This window comes from Notamacropus eugenii, chromosome 3 (genome assembly GCF_028372415.1).
Source record: "Notamacropus eugenii isolate mMacEug1 chromosome 3, mMacEug1.pri_v2, whole genome shotgun sequence".
Taxonomy (NCBI): domain Eukaryota; kingdom Metazoa; phylum Chordata; class Mammalia; order Diprotodontia; family Macropodidae; genus Notamacropus; species Notamacropus eugenii.
Window position 1 is genome coordinate 379916717 of NC_092874.1, and position 21033 is coordinate 379937749.

The 21033-nt window shown below is 38.1% G+C and overlaps 1 protein-coding gene across 1 annotated transcript in view; it reads right to left on the reverse strand.

Moving 5' to 3' along the window:
• Positions 1–9235: 9235 nt before the first annotated feature.
• Positions 9236–21033, reverse strand: part of ARPC1A (actin related protein 2/3 complex subunit 1A) — a 34572-nt gene continuing 22774 nt past the window's right edge. Inside the window, exons 5-10 of the mRNA XM_072597640.1 lie at positions 20876–20983; positions 15814–16026; positions 13692–13767; positions 13282–13475; positions 10703–10793; positions 9236–9594 (exon numbers count right to left, since the gene is read on the reverse strand). Coding sequence (XP_072453741.1) covers positions 9556–9594; positions 10703–10793; positions 13282–13475; positions 13692–13767; positions 15814–16026; positions 20876–20983 — 721 coding nt within the window. The 3' untranslated portion in view covers positions 9236–9555. The remainder of the gene's footprint in view (positions 9595–10702; positions 10794–13281; positions 13476–13691; positions 13768–15813; positions 16027–20875; positions 20984–21033) is intronic.

Below are 21033 nucleotides of genomic sequence, written 5' to 3' on the forward strand. Positions count from 1 at the left end.
TTGATTTGCACTTCTCTTATTGTTAATGACTTGGAGCAATCTTTCATATGGTTGTTAATATTTTTGCAATTCTTTTCAGAGCTATTTGTTCATATTCTTTGACTACTTATCCATTAAAGGATGACTTTTTAAAAATACATTTGTATCATATGAGGGTTTCTTAACCTTTTTTTATGTCATGGGTCTGATGAAGCCTAGGGATTCTTTCTCAGAATAAGTGCATAAAACAAAATACATAGGATTACAAAGAAAACCAATTATGTTGCAATATAGTATCAAAATACTTTTAAAAACAAGTTCCTAAGTGAGCTAAGAGAATATTGCACATAGTCACAGTAACATTGTAACAATAATCAACTATTTGCTACTTTGCTACTTAGCTTAGCTACTTTGATCAATATGATCTACCACAGTTCCAAAGGACTCATGATAACAAATGCTCTCCACATTCAGAGAGTGATACATTCTGAGCACAGACTGAAGTATTTTTTTCTTCATTTACTTTTCTTGCTTCACCCCCAACCCTCACCCCAACACAGCATGGCTAATATGGAAATATTTTGCATGACTTTATATGTATAATGGGTACCACATTTCTTGTCTTCTCAATGGATAGATGAAGACAGGGAGAAAAAGAATTTGGAACTAAACATAAAAAAAAATTGTTTTTAAGTTCACAGACCCTAGCCTCCACATTTTATAGATAAGGAAACTACCAATAATTCAATATGTGACCATGGAGTTACTCCTTTTTTTTTGAAAGAAATGATTATTAATAACCAATGATGTGAGATCCAGAGTTCTCCCTCTTTTCTAAAGTCCTCATTTCAAGGCTTAACCTCTGAAGGACAGCATTGATGACAGCAGCTAGGATTAACATTCTGCCATATATAGGTGCTGCTACCTCACCCAACCTTACAAGAAATTTGTTGATGTTTGTTCTTTGTTCTCAGAAGAGGACTATGACATCAAGGAGGTGACACCACGACATGCAAGTGAATTGGCTTTAAGTGAGGGAGGGCTGTGCAAAGTCACCAGCCTCAGATCTTTCTGGGCCCAGTGGCCAGATAGAGTTCAGGATGAGTGGAGATGGCCTTGGATGCAGTGGTAGACCTTGGCCTTTTTAAGCTAAGGTCCTTAACAGGTCTCAGTCTGACTGAGTCAATGTCCATTCAGTGATCAAGGCTAGGTAAGAAATGAGGCAGACGGTGGCCTCTTTTACGTAGTCCTTTCTTCCTTTTTTCCTTCTTTCCTTCCTTTCTTGTCTCCTCCCCCACCTTCCCCAACTTCCTTCTGTCTTGGTCCAAAGGAATGTAAATTTTGATCACTGAAATCTCCCAAGATATCTTGGGGTTTGCAGGCTAGATTTTTTCTTAAGGACAGTGCTTTAAACCCAAATCACTCCGGTTTTCATCGATTGGCCAACAATAAGTCCCAGAGCAAGCCCCACTTGGTCATCGTTTGGACCCTGATTGACTCAGAGTAAATGTAAAATAATAATTGTTTCTGTTTCGACCAGAAACTCTGAGGGTCTTTCCTTCTTACACTGATGGAATTTAATCTTGGGTAAAACTTCAGTCTATTGTGTCTACTCAGGATTGGTTAGGGAAATATAGATTCTTTGTCTAGATTTCCTGAGGCTGAGGGTGACTTGGAATAAATGCGTATCCTCTAGGCCCTCATTGGAAAAAGTTCCTCTCTCTTAATAATATTCATTCTTTCATTAATTGTTAACCAATTAGAGTTGATTGCCACCTTCAGCATACCACCATGAGCATACTGCCATGAGGGGGTCTTTGGCATTTGAGAATGTCATCAACCCTTTTATTGGTAATAGGCTAGCATTAATTATGAATAAAATGATTAATTACCCAGAAATAGTCTCTCAAACTTTTTAAACATCACAGTTTCCCACTTTGTTAAGTGAAGTCAGGGGGTGTATTAATTATCTTTAAAGTCCTTCCCAGCTCTAGGATTCTATGAAATCAAGTCCAAATTCCTGTGACACTGCTCTCCCCTGGTTTTCTTCCTACTCTTATAATCAAGTTTTCTTCATCTCCTTTGCTGAATATTCACCCATGTCATGCCTGCTAACAGAGGGAATCTCCTAAGACTCCTTCTCTCTTCTCCCTCTAATAGGGTTTCCCTTGTCCATCTCATCAGTTCCCTTGGTTTCAATGATCATCTCTATGCAGATGACTCAGATATGTTTGCCCAATTCTAGTCTCTCTAATGACCTCCAGTCTTGCCTATTAGATGTCAAAAGCAAGCACCCTGATTCATCCAGCATGGCCTGCTATCACAGGTTCTTAGATCTGCTTTTGTGAAAAGGAAAGGCAACTTTTGAGGGGTCAACAATCACTTTAATCAAGCACATATATCATTCACTTAGTTCAGGGGGAAAAGTCAGCACCCTAAACTTCAGAGAAAATACAAACAGAGAAATAAAGATCAATAGGCAGGGCTTCCAACTTTCTGACCATAAGCAATGCATAGCATAGTTACCAGAGAGGGAAGCACCAACACCTGTTTTTCAAAGGGGGGGGGGGGGGTGAGGTGGGAAGAGAGGGAGGGCTCCTTAGCAGCTGCCCAGAGTCTCATCTGGCCAAACAAACCTTCTTCCAAAAATAAGCCCCGAAGTAAAACCTTAGAGTATTTATACATTTTTCAGAGCAGGAGGGCAGGACCCTCTGACCCAGTGCCACAATAGAAACTAACAAAAGGTACTTGAGACCTATTAACGGGCAGGGAAGATCTAATTAACATTACAATGTCCAATAGAAATATTAAACTCAACATGTCCAAAATGGAACTCATTATCTTTTCTACTAAATTCCTCTCCCCTTTCCTAACTTCTCTATTACTATAAAAGGCATAAGGCATCATCATCCTCTCAGTCACCTAGGTTCACAACATGGGTGTCATCCTCTCCCCTCCCGTCCCATAAATAACCTATTATTAAGCCATGTTGACTTTTTACCAATGTTTCTCCTATATGCCCCTCCCGATCCTCTCCTCTGGCACTGCCATCACCCTGGTACAAGTTCTCATCCTCTCATGCCTGGACAATTGCAATAGCCTGTTGGTTGGTCTCCCTATCTCAAGCCTCTCCCACTTCAGTCTACCATCCACTCATCAGTCAAAGTGATCTTTCTACATTCTGAGTCTGATCATGTCACCGCCTTATTTAAGAAACTCCAGTGGCTCCCGAATGCCTCTGTTTGGAATTCATAACCTGGTCCCTTCCTAACTTTCCAATGATGGCCAGTAGGATCTCCTTATACTTTACTCACCCCCATGTACTCTACAATCTGGTGACACGGATCTTCTTACTGTTTTTGGAACAAGAAAACTCCATTTCCAAACTCTGTTGGCATTTTCACTTTTGCCCTTAACTAAAATGCCCTCCCTCCCTCCCTTCAATTTTAATCTATGAGAAGTCTTTCTTGTCCCTCTTCGAGCACTGTGGAGTTGCTCCAGTTTATCCTGTATGTAGCTTGTTTGTGGTGGGCAGTTACATGGCTCAGTGGATACAACACCAGGTCTAGGAAGACCTGAGTTCAAATCCAGCCTCAGACACTTACTAGCTGTATGACCCCTGGGCAAATCACTTACCCTGTTTTCCTCAGTTTCCTCATCTGTAAAATGAGCTAGATAAGGAAATGACAAAGCACTCCAGTATCTTTGCCAAGAAAACACTAAATGGAGTCAAACACAATTGAAAGAGTAACAAAACTTGTTTGTACGTAGTACTTTTCATGTTATCTCCCTTATTAGACTGTGAGTTCCTGGACAGCAGGGACTGTGTTTTTTGCTTTTCTTTGTACCCCTAGTGTTTAGTTCAGTGCTTGGCACCTAGTAGGCATTTCATAAATGTTGACAAGGATGCTGAGAGATGAGGGAATGCAGTGAATGCAAGGAAGATGAAACATTTTTCCTTTGGGGAACATCAGACAGTAGTCCATTTTGGCTAGACCACCAGTTGCTTGAAATGTGTAATGTGAAATAATGGAAGTCTGGAAAAACTTAAACATCAGACTGAGGAGTTTGGATTTAATCTTAGTGATAATATAGTCACTGAAGGCTTTTGAGCAGAGGAGGAATGTGGTCACACCTGTGCCTGAGGCAAAATTTGAAAACTTCTGGTTTGTTTTATCTGAGGTTTGAAGCCATCATTCTAACAGGAGCCTCTTCATATGACAAAATACCATCGTCATTAAAATTATGGACGTTTATTTTGGCAGCTATGTAGAGAATAGCTGGTGGGGAAGAAGTGAAGGAGACTGTAAGCAGAGAGGAAAATAATTATATTCCAGTAAGAAGTGAACAGGGGCCTGAATTAGGCTAGGGATTGTGAAGGGAGGGAAGACAATGTTATGGAGGTAGATTTTTCTCAACCTGGAAAAGTACAGATTTGTTAAAACTGTGTCAAACTGGATTCAATGACTAAGCTGATTCATCCATTTGTACAAAATTGGTGTCCTGAAATGCCTTTCACTTTGGTAAGGTAGAATGCTGCATGCTAAATGGCTGGCTGAATACATAATGTATTGTTGACCAATACCAAAAGTCGGCAGCCACAATGCACAAAATATATTCTGGGTGCATGCCAACACAGCTATAGATGAATGGAGGGAATGTTTCAAATAACTCAGAACAAAAATATACATATTATGACTACAAAAAAACCCCTAGTACATAGAACAATATTTGTCCAAGATTGTTATTATTTTGTTAAAACTCCACTACTTTTTCCTTTTAATCAAAATACAGTTTGGAGTTTATGGTGCGATTTCACTAATTTTGCTTTTCACTCATTTTCATTGAGGCTTGAGTTATGATTCTCTAATAAAAAAGCAAAGCTGACCCCTCTGAAAAAATTTCCAAGTCTTTAAAGAAATTAGCATGAATGCCACACAGAAAACCACAAGATAGTGACTGCATACAGAATAAGTCATCTGATGTTCCAAGAACAATTTGGAATGCTTTCTTTGTGTTCTCATAATACAAACTTAACCTAATTCCCTGAAACAAGGTTTCAACTCACATTTGAATACTCATTCCTGGCTACACAACTGCTGTTGCTCCCCATCTCTTGGGGTCAGTTGCATTGAAAGAGCTATTTCTACCAGTAAAATACAGATTTGTGTGGGGTAGTGGGGGGGAAAAGACTTGAACATGGATTTAAGAGACCTGGGTTTGAATGCTGTTTCTGACATTCCCTTAAATATATTATTTCACCTCTGGTTTTTTAACCAGTCAGACTGTGGGATAGCTACCTCAGAACCTTCTGCAAAAAAGAACTTAGCTAAATTTAAAGCACTTCACAAGTGCGAATTCAAATTATGGAACTTTAGAGATGTGGAAAGAGCGTTAGAATAGAGAATGTTAGAACAGATTATAGAATGTTAGGACAGAAGGGATTCTAGGGACCATTTAGTTCAACCCTCTAATTTTATAGATGAGGACACATTTGCAATGACAAGGTCTTAATTCAGCTGCCAAAGTATGATCACAGCTGTGAGGTCTATTTCCTTTGGATTCCATCCACAGGGGCCACCAATGGCCCAGAAAGTTAGATTCCAACATAGTTAAATTAATTTAAATTAAATTAAATTAAAATTAATTAATTAAAATGCTCCACATAATCTGTATATGAGGCATTTCAGAAGTCTGGGCTGCTATGGAATTCACTACTAGGTAATATGGCACTATAGAACTTCTCCCATCATAAATCAAGATTAGATTCTTTACTGCCATGTTCATTTCTGGTCAATTCCATTGACATGACTAAACCCAGGTCACCTTGGGCAATCACTTTAGCACTTTGGGCATCGGTCTCCTTATCGGATAATATGTAAAGCAAGAGAACCAGGATAATTGGCCACCAGTTTTATAGGGGGAAGGACTTTTTCTCTAGGTTGTGAACTTGAAACCCACACACCTTTCATCCATTGCTGCATTCCATAAGGGGTCAACGATACATGATATATTCTGTCAGTCATTTAGTATGCAACAATCTACTCTGCCAAAATGAAAGGCATGCCAGACACCGGTTCTGTACGGATGGATGAATCAGCTTAGTCATCAAATCCAGTTTGACACAGTTTAAAAAGCCTGGTTTTTATGGTTTCAACCGGTTTAATTCTTCGGCTAGATGGTTATCAGCCCTGATCCTTGCAGACACTTGATCCTTTGTCTGTGTTCTTAGTATCATCGTTTCCAGCATTGAAAGGGCTATCTCAGAAGTTAGTGGCTCCCCTAGATTCGATGGCCAGAAAGCTTTCAGTGTTTTGGTTATGAGAATATGGGGCAAGTCAGTTCCCCTATTTGGGTCTGTTCCTTCATCTATAAAATAATGGAATTGAACTATTTAGCTTCTAAGGTGCCTTCCATTTCTAAGGGTTCAAGTCCTTCTTGCCTCTGTCAGTATCTTTTTGTTCTCTTGCCTTGACTTATTACAACAGCCTTCTAAAAAAAAAATCCTGCTGGTCACTTTCCTTTTGACTAAGTTAATATCCTTCCTCCATCCTTCTTTTCCAAGTAGTTGTGTTTATTTTTTTTAACCCAGGTACATTTGTATTTTTTCATCAACATATTTAAAGATATATTTAATTTACAGGAGAAAGAATACAATTATAATACACATAATTGGGTAGATTGTGATAAGGGGCAAAAAAAGGAAGCCAGGGAGGTCAGAAAGTAGAGATAAGGAGGGAAAGCATGGCATGGGAGACAGAGAAAACACCAAGGGCCACAGATGAAATGCCTTGTTTGTTATATAGCACTGGATCAAAGAGGATGTGTGAAGGAACAAGGAGTAAGAAGACTGGAAAAGTAGGAGGAACTAGGTTATGATGGGCTTTGAATGTCAAGAGGAGGATTTTATATTTGTTCTTGGAGGCAATAGGGAGCCATTGGAGTTTATCAAATAGGGTAAATGTCATGCTTTCTTCCAATGCTTCCTCTAGTCTGCCACTCTCAACCTTGGAGGTACCGAAGCATAACCTTGAGGATTCCCAAAGCTCTGGGCTAGCTGTGGGCGAACCATGGATGTGTAGGTTTCAATATAAATCCTTTATTTTCCAAAGGAATGGCATTCTTAGTAGGTGATTCCTCTACCCCCATTTCCAGTATATTCAGGAAATTTCACTGCCTAGCTACAGATCTCTCACATTGAAGGTTAACTTGGACCCAAGGCAGGTCTCAATCCTTATCCTAACCTTTGGGACAGTACTAGGTGCCCTTAGAAATCTGGAACTAAGTGGCTCAGAATATAACTCAGTGTTAGAATTCCATTGCTTCAACATGACAATGAAAAGCACTCTACAAAACCAGATAAAGTTGTGTCCCCTCCACCAACCAACAGCACAAATTAAATAAACTGATTCACCACAGAAAAGTCATGAAAACTATGTACACTTCCTATATGACCAAAAGTTTTTCACTCAAATCTAGATGGCCATGTGGCATAGTAGAGAGAACACTGAACTTAGGAGTCCGAAAACCTGGGGTCAAATGCTAGTTCTGTCACTTAGCTGCTATGTGGATGTGGAGGTGTTCAGGGAGGACCAGCACCTTTGATGTGAGGGTTGCTCATCCCCCCTTTGGCATCCACCTTCACCCAACTCTCACCTGTGACTCCCAGAAGCAGCCAAACCCTAGTAAGACCGTTTAGGTAGACAAGTCAACCTCAAGAGGCCTCAAACCTGTTGGTGAGTTAGAGAGATGTCTACCCCAAGCATGTGAAGCCTTCCCCTGACTGAATGGGCAGCTGAGAACAATTCATTCCAAGGTGCTGTGGAGAGTCAGAGCTTGGTCAGACATAGAGGATGCCAGGGTCAACTACTGAACCCTAGGCCACTGCCAGTCAGTTTGATTTTTGTTTTGCCACTGGACTTCAATGACTGTGGAAGAGAAAGAGAGGTTGACAACTTTGCCCAGCTCTGCTTCACTTACATCTGATTTATATGCAAATCAAGATATCACCCATCATCCTCTATTTTACCCCAACATCGTGATGTTATCGATCCTATTTGGAAACGAAGGACGAACATGTGAACATGGACAAGTCCCTTAACTTTTCAGTCACACACACACACACAACACATACACACACACAGAGATGAATATACGTTTTTGTGCATATATATATATTCTGTAGTAGGCCTTTTTTCTAAGGAACTGGAAACCAAGGGGATAACTAACCATCAAATGGGGAACAGCTGAACAAAGTATTGTACAGAACAATGTTACTTTGCTGTAAGAAATGATAAAGGGCATAATTTCAAAGACATCTGGAATATGGGTATGACTTGATGTAATGCTAATGAGATCTAAAGATCTCCACCCATTAATGGGCCCACTCATTAAGGGAAGCTTGATGAGGGGAGGTTTTTTTTTGGAAGGCCCATCCCTTTTGCTAATTTCTAATGAGGCACTGGTTCTCAAGGGTTGTGATGCTCTCTGGCTCTGAAAAGCGTATATATACTGTGAGGTGAGGTTTTTTACTTTGGGGTTTGGGTTTTAGAAGGTTTGCATGCCAGAGGAGACTCTGGGCAGCAGCTAAAGAGCTCCACTCCCCTCCCCCTGGCTTTGAAAATCCAGATGTTGGTGCTTCTCTCTCTGGTAAGTAACTATGTATGTACTGCTTATGGTCAGACAGTTGGAAGCCCTGTCTGTTGATCTTTAATTCTCTGAAGTTCAGGGTTCTGACTTTTTCCCCTGAACTAAGTGAATGATATATGTGCTTGATTAAAGTAGATCACTCACCCCTCAAAAGCTGCTTTCCTTTTAGAAAAGCAGATCTAAGAACCTGTATAGCAGGCCCTCCTACGTATGCTGGGGTCCTTGCTGTTACACTTGATGCAGATTAAGGTGAACCATGAGAACATTTTATACAACAGTACTGTAAAAACAACAACTTTGGAAGATTTAAGAACTCTGGTTACCATAATGACCAACAATGATTCCAGAAATCATGTGAAACAGGCTATCTATCTCCTGACATAGAGGTGACAAGATTCAAGGTATATATTGAGACACATATATTTTGTATGTGGTCAAAATAGGAATTATTTTTTACTATATGTATGTTGCACATATATTTTAATTTTCTCCTTTTTCTCCCCCAGTGGGACGGCAGGAAGTGGAATGGAGTAAAACAAAACAAAACAGATTTTGGTTCACTGCAAAACAACAAGATTAAATTTTTAAAAAATCACAAGACAAATACTTCCTGTATTTTTTTTTTTAATTTTTCTAGCAGACAATTTACATAAAATCCCCCTTTAATTTAGTGTGACAACTTCCCATGATAAACTACTTAAGGAGCAGCTTTGGTCAAGAATGGAATGACATAGCCAATCAAAAAAACATCACTGCTGATTTTTTAAACCAACACATTCACCAATTATGTTCAAAATAACAAAAACAAAACATCTGCAAGGATATTTTTTCACTTTTGACTTGTGGTAGGGTCTTTCCCGTCTTCATGCAAATGCTGGAGCTGCATTCTGTCAAGTGTCTGTCATGCCAGAGAATGAAAATACAGCTTCACATGATTCGTAGCCCCTGGATCGAAGACTCTAAAGTCTGGAGAGAAAAAGGAAAATCAATTAACTAACTAGTTTTACAGTGGTATCTGAAAATCCCCAAATAGACTCTTTAATAACTCCCTATATATGTATATAACTCCCCATTCTACAGAATGTTTATGGAGAACATACTATCAGTGTATTTTTATACATTTTACACATATAAACATATAGACAGATCTACACGTATGTACACACACTCAGATAGTCTTCAAACTCCTAGGAAATGGTGGGTTCTCTAATGCATTCCCTCAGGGCTGACCCTAGTACCTTGCACTCAGTGAAGATTGGTTTATTAGATTCTCGTTCTTTCTACTCTCACACTCCCCTAAAGCCAAATGCTGCCTCCCTCTTCCATCCTCAGGCATTTCCTACTTTGTAGTGAAAAATTGGAAAGAATCTGTCTTGAAAAACTGCAGAAGCAGAAGGATGAATTGAAGACATTTGAGGAGGGACTAAAATATCATCAAAAATCCTGTACAGATAGTTAAGACAGGATTATCTGAGTCCCTCTTGAGAGGAAGGGAAGTGCTATCTAAAGGAAGGAGAAGAGATAGAGATATTTTCTGCCTAGATCTTCTCAGGCATTTATTTATTCTCTCATCTCTGTTTTCTAAATTCTAAAGATGAAAACCTCCCTGGAAATAAAAATAAATATCATACAAGAATAACGGCCAGGTTATGCAAATGTTTTAGTTCTTTTAACACCTAGAGAAGTTAAAGCCAAATGGAAATATGTGTGTGTGTATTGAGGAGACATGTTGATATATTTAACTTAGATAATATCTCCACATAAATTGTTCTTTGCACTGAAAGAATAAATGAGGACTAGAGAGGTTTTTGATCACTAAATGCTTTGTCTTGAAGTTTTTAACCAATTACATCTAGCACTGGGTGTTTCTATTATATACAGTAGAAAATTGTTACTTGGTTTCAAATATGGTTAATGCTGCCCCACATAGATAGTACCTTCCATGTAAATGTCAGCCACTTATTTCTACTACTACACAGACTACTGTAAAAAGTTAAAAGTTATCTACTGTAAAAGTTAAAGAAGTTAAAAAGTTAAAAGTTAAAAGTTATCTACTGTAAAAGTTAAAGAATACCTTGAAATCCCAAATTGTCATTGCTCCATCAATGCCAGTGGTGCAAAATTTGCGGCAGTCTTGCTTGTCCACTTCATAAATAGACACTTGGCTGAAAAAAGAATAATAAAGTGAGGGACTCCAGGGAATGTTAACACCGTGGCAGTGATCTACTGCTGTCCAATCTGTCCTGTAGCAGATCAAGTTTTATGGCTGCTCAAGTAAATGAGCTATCCATCAACTAGAACATCAAGTCTTCCACCTAAACTGGTTTGCAGGAATTTGACCCAAAGAAAACCTCAATTTTTTTGCTTTCAGGTCTCTGACAAAAATACTGAAAGGAGGAAAAATTCATTTGAAGCTATGTTTCATGGATTTGTGGATAAGTGGCACCTCAGAGTTTGTTTTCTTGAAACAAAAGACAGAGGTGTTAGAAGAAATACATTTCCAGCAAGTCTGTCAAAGAATTTATTAAATGACCTAAAGAACCATGATAATCTACTTCATACATTATCTAAAATGCCAGGGTTTGGGACAAGGGTAAGATCACAGAAATAACCACAACAGCAATATTTTCAAATGAGTTGACTAGTTCAGACTCCATCAGGTCAGTGGAAAAGGCCTGAGACTTGGGAGTTAAAAAGCCCAAGCTCAGGTCCTGGGTTCTGCTGTCACATCGGGCAAATTATTTCTCTGAAGCTCACTTTCCTCATATATAAAATGGGGACAATAATACTTGAACAATTTACAAGATTGCTGAGAAACTCAAATGACAATGTATGTGAAAATACTTTCTAATAGTGGAAGCACTAAAAGGCAAGTTGAAGTATTACTGCAAGTCAGCTGGCTATAAATAAAAACTGTAAGGCTTTTTCAAAACATCACAGTCATCTCAAGTATATTTATAATACATAAAGTCCAATCCTACTGACTTTGTGGCCCTTTATATCATAAATTTCACCAATAAAGACAGTATGCTACCAATTCCAAACAAGAAAAGAAGAGGGTAGGGAATGAAGGAATTCAACTTTGAGTTCCTAAACCAGAAAAATCAATTCCAAAGCTCAAAAAATAATCTTTCTTCCTTACAAGTTCTGGAAAGTAAAAACTTAAAAAATGAAAACAGCTATTCCCACATGAAAGGATTTCACCATTTTAAAAAACTGCACTCTTAAAACCTTCAGGGAAAGCAATAAGGTCTATTTCCTTTCTGGCATGTAATCTGCACAGAACTGCAAAGGAAAATAAGCTAAGACATGATTTTTAAAGCCCTTTATTTTAAAGGACCTTCAGAAGTACAGTTGCAAGATGAAACAGAAAGTAAAGACTATTCTTTCAGTTTTCACCAATGCTCAGTATTGATAGTTTTCAAGCTATTATAAAGTCTGTCTACTCTACCAAATGAATTTGTAGAACCGCTTAAACTGCACTCATTGATGGCATCACAGAACATGAGGGCTAGAAGGTACTTTAGGAGACAAATCATCTAGCTCACTCCTTTTAAAAAATGAGGAAATTGAGGATGTCATACAGCATTCTAGTGGCAGAGCTCTAACTAGAGTTTCCTGACTCCAAATCCAGCATCTAGTGCTTGCACTCCATCATAAAATTTTGGTCTCAAGAGAGCAAAAGTCTAGTAACACAGAGCATATCTTATGTCCCTCGGGCTGAACACTGATTTGAATTCTCAAGAAAAGTTACCCTTCTTCCCTTTACCTTCTTACTTTGCTGGACAAAATTCAAGCATTCCTTCTTACCATATACAGTTAAAAGTCTCTAGTATAAAACAAGTCAAAAGAACCCACAGTTTTATCATAATGACTCCAATTACGTCTTTTTTCTAATCATACAATTCTCTCATTCTTAAGCATAAGGACAGGGTTCAGGACTAAACCCATGATTTCACTGGCACTGGGAACACTTGGATGAGAAAATTCCCTCTACCCACGCAGGCAAGCATCTTCTCTGTAACTTACAGTTTGGGAGAACTGTTCGGAGTATTTAGAAGTGACCCTCAAGGGTCACACTCTAAGTATATGTCAGAGGAGGGCCTTGAACACAGATCTTCCTGGCTCTAAGTCTAGGTTTCTATCCACATTACAGCGCTCTATGCCTCATCCACAAGTATGAATTAAAACCCATAGCCAAAAGAGAAGATGGAAGCATTGCTTTGCAATGAACAAGGACATGACATTCTGCCGCATGTTTGCTACTAAGGAAACTACTAAGACACTGGAGTGAAGCTTTTGAGCATTTTCTATGATTCTGAAAAAATCTGATAAAGTTAAATCATGGCAATAGGTTATATGGCCTTAAAATTTGCTGCATATTTTTCACAATCCTCATAAGGAATGGATTTTGCCTTACATATCTCAAAAGTCAAAATCATTCTGTAGCTCAATCACTACGACTTGAAATACTCAGGGGAGAAAAATCCAGAAGCAAAGGAAATCCAGACTCTTAGTAAATCTCCTACATGAAGTATCAGACACATGACAGTCTCTCTAATGAAGTTATATGCAACTGTTTAAAAGTTCTGTTCTTAGAGTTTAGATGGGATGGAGGCTGACTCCTGGGGATCCGTGGTTATTAGCACCTACGTGATACTGTTTTGGTGTAGCGTGTCTAGAGCAGTGTTGCGATCCTCAGTTGTGGCTCTCTTGTCCATGTTGCGGAAGCGTTCCATGGCAGAGATGTTGCGCTGGATGCTCTGTTTTGGAATGTCTAATTTGGAGACGAAGGTCAAGGAGCCACGATCATCATAATTAAACAGCATTGGGCAGCAGTCATGGCCCTGAAACAAGACATTATTAAGGCCATGAAAAGTACCATCACACATCTAGTTGACTGCTAAGTAGAACATTCATTTTTAGCATTTTTCACTATTAAAAGCAAACACAATTTTCTCTAAAGGGCTTTTATGCATTGTGAACAGCTTCATAATGTACGTATTATTCTCTTGCTGGAAAAACTACAGAGTACCAGAAAAAAAATGAAAAGAGATACTTACAGCAGCCACCACGCTATTCTCAGAGACAAATGACACACTCAGGAGTGGGAGGAACTCTGTTTTCAGCTGTGAAACCCTGAACATAAGAGCACTCATTAAACAAGAGCTCAAACTGACTACATAGCTTCTTTAGAGACACACAAGATGACAAAGAACCTATCTCTCAGGGGCTTCCAGAACACAAGCTTATGGTGAATCAAAATATCCACACTTTAAAGAATTACAAATATGAGATACATGGATCCTATGGTAACTTTCTTGGAATCATAGGAATTTAAAGTCTGTAGGGACCTCAGAAGTCAACAAATCCAAACTCCTTAATTTTACAGATGAGCAAACTGAAGCCAGGAAAGGTTAAGGGATTTGCCCAGAGCCACACAGATAGTAAGTATCTGAGGCAGGAATCAAGTCCAGGTCTTCCTGACTGTAGGTTCAGGGCCCTTCCAATGGTTTCCCATCATCTAAGAGATAAAATTCAAACTTCCAGTCAAGGTCATTCCAGCATTTTATTTCCCTCTTCCCCTACAAAGGAAGCCTTCATTCCAGCCAAACTAGTCTATTCACTGACCTCTAAAAAGGCCATGTGCTTTCTATCGCTTCATCTTTGCTCCTTCTGCTCACTCTTCTTGAAAGACTCTCCTTCCTACTTAAATCCCATTTGTCCTATAAAGCCCAACCTAATTTCTATCTATCCAAGAAGTAGTTCCTGACCACTCTAGACAAAAATGTCCCCTTCCTCCACAAAATATGGATGACACTTATTTTTGCCATTTATTTGGAATTTAATCATATACCGGCTGCAGTTAGCTGTATTTTCATGTATCTCTGACTCTATAAATTCCATGACAGAAAAGACTCATCCTATGTTACCTAGCATGGTACCTTATATATACCAGCTACTAAATGAAAGTTTGTGGATTTACAAGGCTCAGTCATCTGATTTTACTCAAAAGAGGGTACACTCTTAAAAATCATTTTTAAAAAGTTAGTGTCAGGTGCTGGATTAATATTTTACCTTTTTCATTCACTGTGACATCAGATTATTACTATATGAAGATTTGTTTCAGAGGGTATGACAAAAGTGCAATAAATTCATATTCTTAATAACACACTTAAGGGTTTATTATATGTAATAAAACCACCTGGATTAAGATGAATAAAATCTACTACATTACAAATACTACAATATCATGAACTTTGGGGAAGTACAAAAACCCCTTAATCTAGTTAAAAAAAAAAAAATCTCCCAAATTTGAGGCTATGCTATTATTGTGCCAGTAGAGGGAGACAAAGTTACCCAAGAAAACTGATTTCTAGGACAATATGATACTACATCCCATTAGTAATTAAAATAAAGAACGAGCTAACTTCTGACTCCCTTGGGAAACTGAGTTTATCAGGACAAGGCAAAAACTGACAAGAGAAAAGATGAATTGTTTTTCTTGAATTCCCCAACAAACAAATGTGTAAACATCAACTCAAGTCAGAGAACTTAATAATAAAGGGGCTCATCAAAACTCAAGTTGTTCCAACGTATCACAGAAAAATTAGCATAAAAAATTTTGGGCATTACTTAATTGGGTCCAAATTAATGGAAATGTTGAATATTCACTTACTAAATAGGGCAAGAAATTATCTCCTATTTAATGGACCCAGAAGATGATATTTAAAGTCTTGTACGAATCAATGAGGCAGAAAGGAAAATGTACGGGATTAAGAAAATGTACGGGATTAAGAAAATGTACGGGATTAAGATCAAGGGAATAAATTGGCTATTTTGAAGGAATGCGTATCAATACCAAACCAGGCAAGTTCTCAGGAATTTTCAATTCTTCCATTAGATATTGTTTCTGGCTGTAGGAACATGACCTTTTTTCAAGTCCAGATTTAAAAATATTACAAAAGTTAGCTGTTACCTAGTACAAATACATCTTAAGGGACCTATTCTGTTGGATGAAAATTCCCAAATTCAACGTATTTCTGCAATTTTAAACGGAGTTAAACTCTGCTGACTAACTTACTCGGGACCTGTTTTGAGTTTATCATACCTCATTTCTACATGGGAGACAAGGCTTTAGAAATGGAAGACACAACATGTTAAAAAAAAAAAAAGAGTATTTACATCATGTTTTTGGAGGCATCAGCAACTGATACAGTACTATCATGGCTGACCCAAGCAAGGCGGTTCCCACTGGCAGAAAAACTAACTCCATGGACCCAACCACCACTTCCGGTACCACCAAACTCTGACATCAGTTGACCAAAAGGCATCTTGGTACCCCATGGAGTACTGGCTGGCTTTTCATCAACTTCTTTAATGTAGGCTGAAAAAACTCTAGAGAATGGGGGAGAAAAAATTACAAATGAAACAGAACATATTTAACACCTAAAATTTATGTAATTTTTTAAGGTTTCTAAAACATCACAAGAATCCTCCAAGGTACAGAGAGTGCCAGTATTATAATCCCATTTTACAGATGGGACGATTTAAGCACAAGGAGGTTAAGCGACTGTGGCACAGCTAAGTGGTGGGCTAGAACACTTGAATCCCTTCTCTTTATTTCACATGTCTGAAATGACCATGTCTTAGTACCTGTATTTTATATATATACATCCTTACATTCTGCTAACCCACACAACCCTCCATCCTGCTAAAGCAATGCTTCACTGTGACATGGAGGTGACCCTGGATTCTTGGTCAAGACACCAGCAGTGCAAGATTCAGCAGGTCTTAGCTTGGCTATGACATGGAGATGGATTGTGTTTGTCATCAAGGACTAAATCTGGAGATAATCACCACAAGGACGGTTCAGAGATGTGAGATGATGATAAGAGATGACAGAGAAAAACAGAACTAATCAACTATTTTTAGTTCATTTTATTTGCCAAGGAGGATGACCTCTGTATTGGGAGGAATCGATAAAAATGGCTATCAGATAAGAAGACAGTAAGAAAACATCTAGCTTTCCCTGAGCTCAAGTCAGTAGCCCTGGATATACCATATCTCAGGGCACTGAAAAACCTGGCTGATGTAATTGCTGCCAATGATCTTTGAAAGTTTTAGAGAACAGAAGGTATGCCATGAGAATGAACACAGAAAAAATATCCCAGTTTTCAAAAGGGAGAAGGAGGTAGACTCTTCAAACAGGCTGACAGATTCACAGCAAAAATTCTAACATATTATTAAAAAGATCTTTTTTGAGCTTTTGGAAAAGACAAAAATGAACACTGACAGTCAGTACACCTTTATTAAAAACAAGTCATTCCAGGCTAAACTTGTTTCCTTTTTGTCAGGATTATCAGATTAGCAGGTCAGAGAAGGCCACAGATGTACTGTACCTAGATTTCAGTTAAGGCATTTGAGAAAATCTCATGTTATCCTTGTGGACAAGATGAAGATATAGGCTCATATTGTTGGCTAGATCACTGGTTCACAACAATCATATATCAAAAGGCCAGCACGATGGACTAAACCTTACTAATAAGATACAATTTAACAGGAATAAGTTTAAAGTCCAATACAAGTTTAAAGATTCAATTGTGCAACTCTAGCTAACGAACAGTTCATATAAAAATTATTTTGGATCTTAGCAGACAGCAAACCCAGTATTAGGACTATGCAACTTAAAAAATTTGTTTGTTCAAGACCTACAATTTCCTTAGCACAGAAAATTCCCAACATGGAAACTCTTTCTACAAATGCAGATCAGCAAGTTGAATACAACTTAAAATCTTAAGAGAATTGCCTGGGCAACATTACCTTAAGAGGTTAAGTGACTTGCAAATGGTCGCAAAGCCAATCAGTACACATGAGAGGCAGGACTTGAAGCTAGGCCACTTCAACTAAAGCTGGTCCACTACACACAACACCTACACTGCCACTCACCAGTACAAAGCAGCCAAAAATACTAACTTCAGAGAATGAAAGTGTTCAGAATGAAGTAACACTACTGCTTCACTCTCTCCTGGTCAGAGAACATCTGCTGTATTGCATTCAGTTCTATTTGAAAAAGGATACTGACAACTTGCAGAATGGTAAAAAAAAGAGATATCTAAAAGATGGGGAGTGTAAACTAACAAAGAACTCAGGATGTTTAGCCTAGATTAGAGAAAACTTAAGAGGGGAAAGGAACAAGGCAGCCAGCATCAAGTATTTTAAGGGGAATAATGTTAGACTCATTTTACTAGTGTTTGCAGAGCTGGGAGCAATAGGTAAAGGCTACAGAAAGGCATATGCAGGCTGAAATTCAGGAAAAATTTCCTAAGAAGTAGGAGCCATCCTAAAAGTAAACCATTAATAAGGCACAGTAGAAAGGTGGTCTTGAGGCCAGGGAAGATGGAGTTCAAGCCCCAACTCTGACACCTACAGCCTGAGTAGCCCCAAGTAGGTAATTGCTCTAGGCAACTTTGTAAGTTGCAGAAAAAAGTGGCAACTGCATTGGTAGATAACAGTATTTTCTTCACTCATAAAATCAGAGATCCAGTTCTTTTCCCTACCCATAAGCAAACTGTAATGTCCTGGGATGCAGCAGATTTCCTTTAACTGGAAGATCTTCAAGCAGATATTAGATATCTGCTATAAATATTTTTTGTACATGTGGGACCCTTTCCCATTTTTATGATCTCTTGGGGATATAGTCCTAGTAGCGATATTGCTGGGTCAAAGGGTATGCACATTTTTGTAGCCCTTTGGGCATAGTTCCAAATTGCTCTCCAGAATGGCTGGATGCGCTCGTAGCTCCACCAACAATGAATTAGTGTTCCAACTCTCCCACATCCTCTCCAGCATTTATCATTTTCTTGTTCTGTCATGTTTGCCACAGATATTAGGTATCTACCCAAGAATATTACAGAAGACAGTCCTTTAATTCTTGGGCCACATCAACTCTCAAAGACCACTTACTGTTTGGGAAAGTGGAAAGGATCTGCCTCGGTGGAGGGACTATTCAAAGGTCTTTGAAATACTATTGAAACATACTCATGAAATTCAGGAACATCTAATACTGAAAAAAGAAGCCAGTACCCTAACACTTGGAAAGAATGACAGTTTCATTTAAAATCAGATTTAAGAGTGGAAAGCTGTGAGTTAACATGAATTCATCTGGAGAAATATATATGCACTAATAATTTCATAAGCAAACTGGTCTAAATAATTTCACAGTATACACTCATTTTAAGAATCGAGGACAAATGTCGAAAAGAAGGCAACAAGAATGGCTTGGTTAAAGGAAGTAGAAATGTTTAAACTAGAAAGGAAGACTTAGCAGGGATATGATAGCTGTCTTCAAGTATTTGTAGAACTGTCTTGTGGAAAAGAGATAAGACACTTATATGAAACGTCTAAGGCACACAGAAAGATGGAACCCCTTGTCAGTTGTCAATTTTAAATCACAACAAAGAAACTGACAAAGGAATTCAAAATTTTCAGACAGATCACATCAACAAGAGTATCTGCATAAAAAACATAAAAAAATGAAGATGTCATAAAGGGAATAACTCCCCTCCCTCCCTTCTATTTTCATTTCAGAATTAAGTGTCTGCACTCTCCATGGCTCAGTCTGCTATTTTCCTACATTCTAAGAACATTCATCCATTTTCAAAGTTTAGATTATCACAGATTAAAGATAAAAGGGACCTCAAAAATCGAGTCTAATTCTTTCATGTTAAGGATAAGGAAACTGAACAACAGGTTTCTGAACCTAAAACTTAACCCCTAAACTTCTTCCTGAGCTCTTGTCCTAAAGCTCTAACTGCCTAATTAACGTCTTCATCTGCTTATGATCTAAAAATTAATTCATCACACTGAAACTGGTTTTCCCCCAAAACAGTAATCTGTCCCAACTTCCCTGTTTCTACCATTCTTCCATTAATTCATTAAATCAGTTTCTGAACTCTGGAGTCATCTTTGATGCTTCCTTCTTCTCTACTTGGACCTTGTCAATCATCAAATCCTATTGGATTCCTCAATAATACAGCAAATTCATCCTTCTGCATTCTCATCGCTATCACTCCATTCCTGGCCCTTATTACCTTATGCCTGTACTACTGCAGAAAGGTCCACCCCCTTCCACCTCAACAGCGGGCAGGGGTAGTCATTAAGTCAGAGACTGAACTGATTTTATCTTAAGCTATGATGGAAAAACAATGATGAATTGGCAGTGACAATCAAACGAAATGGAATTATATCCAGAAATCCATATATTCAAAGGTTAAAGCTTATTTGTTACACTTTGAATCACATGTGCTATTCTATATTTGCCATATAATGTGAACTAATGTGGACAGAGTTTACTATCCTGATAATCATATTTTCAGATCTGTTCTAACAGAATTGTGGTGACAGCTATTGTCTTTCTCTTTGTTAGCAATACCTATTTTCAACTTCCAGAGAAGCTATGACATTATGCTGCATACCACAAAGCAATGGCAGCTGAACATACTGTACAAACAAATCAAAATTTAGGAGACCAGATGACATTCAAAACCCTAGGAAAAATTCTGAAAGATGACTGCATAGTTCTATTTTAAAACAGAATTCACTAGATGAGCCAAACTTAACTGATGTTCACTCAATTCCCTACTGTTAAATCTGGTTTTAAATATTTAACAAGCATTCTTTCCAAATAATAACCCAAGAGTAGTGATACCAGCTGCCTTTTTCTTCATGTAACCTAATGGATTCCTCACATCTTTTCTAGTCTTATATAATCCAAATAACACTGTTTTCCATAGAAGTTGCATTAAAGATTTATGCTTCTTTGTCAGTGATATATTGATCAAGTTTAAAAAGCAATTATATTGGTATGAATCTTGCAAATTATTACAAAACTCAATTGCATTTCTTCTGGTCTTGTCCTAAGAAAAATAACTAGTGTAGCACTTTTAAAATAACAGTAGTTGTGCTGTATTTTGTTAATTTGAATATCATAAGGTGATATCACAAAGGCCATTGTCAGGGATGTCATATTAGAAAGAACTTGTCAGTGTCAAAACTTTTGTCCACTCTATATTTTCTGATATTGGCAGGAAGATACTAAAAACAAACAAATATAAGTATAAAGGGATTTAGGTCCTAGTCTTTCTGTTATTATTACTTGATTTTGTTTTAAGTTTGGTAATACAAAATGAGTTAACAGTTAGTGAGTCAATTGGAAATCTGTAAATCAAATTTAGCTTTTTCTCACCTGCATTTGAAGTCACAAGATCCAGCAGCCAGCAAAACATTGTTGGGGTGCCAGTCCAAACTAAGGACAGTAGAACGAATTGGCTTTTTTATGTGTTTGCTCACCCACCTAAAACCAAAAAAAGGGACAACTTATATAAACATACCAGGAGATGTTAA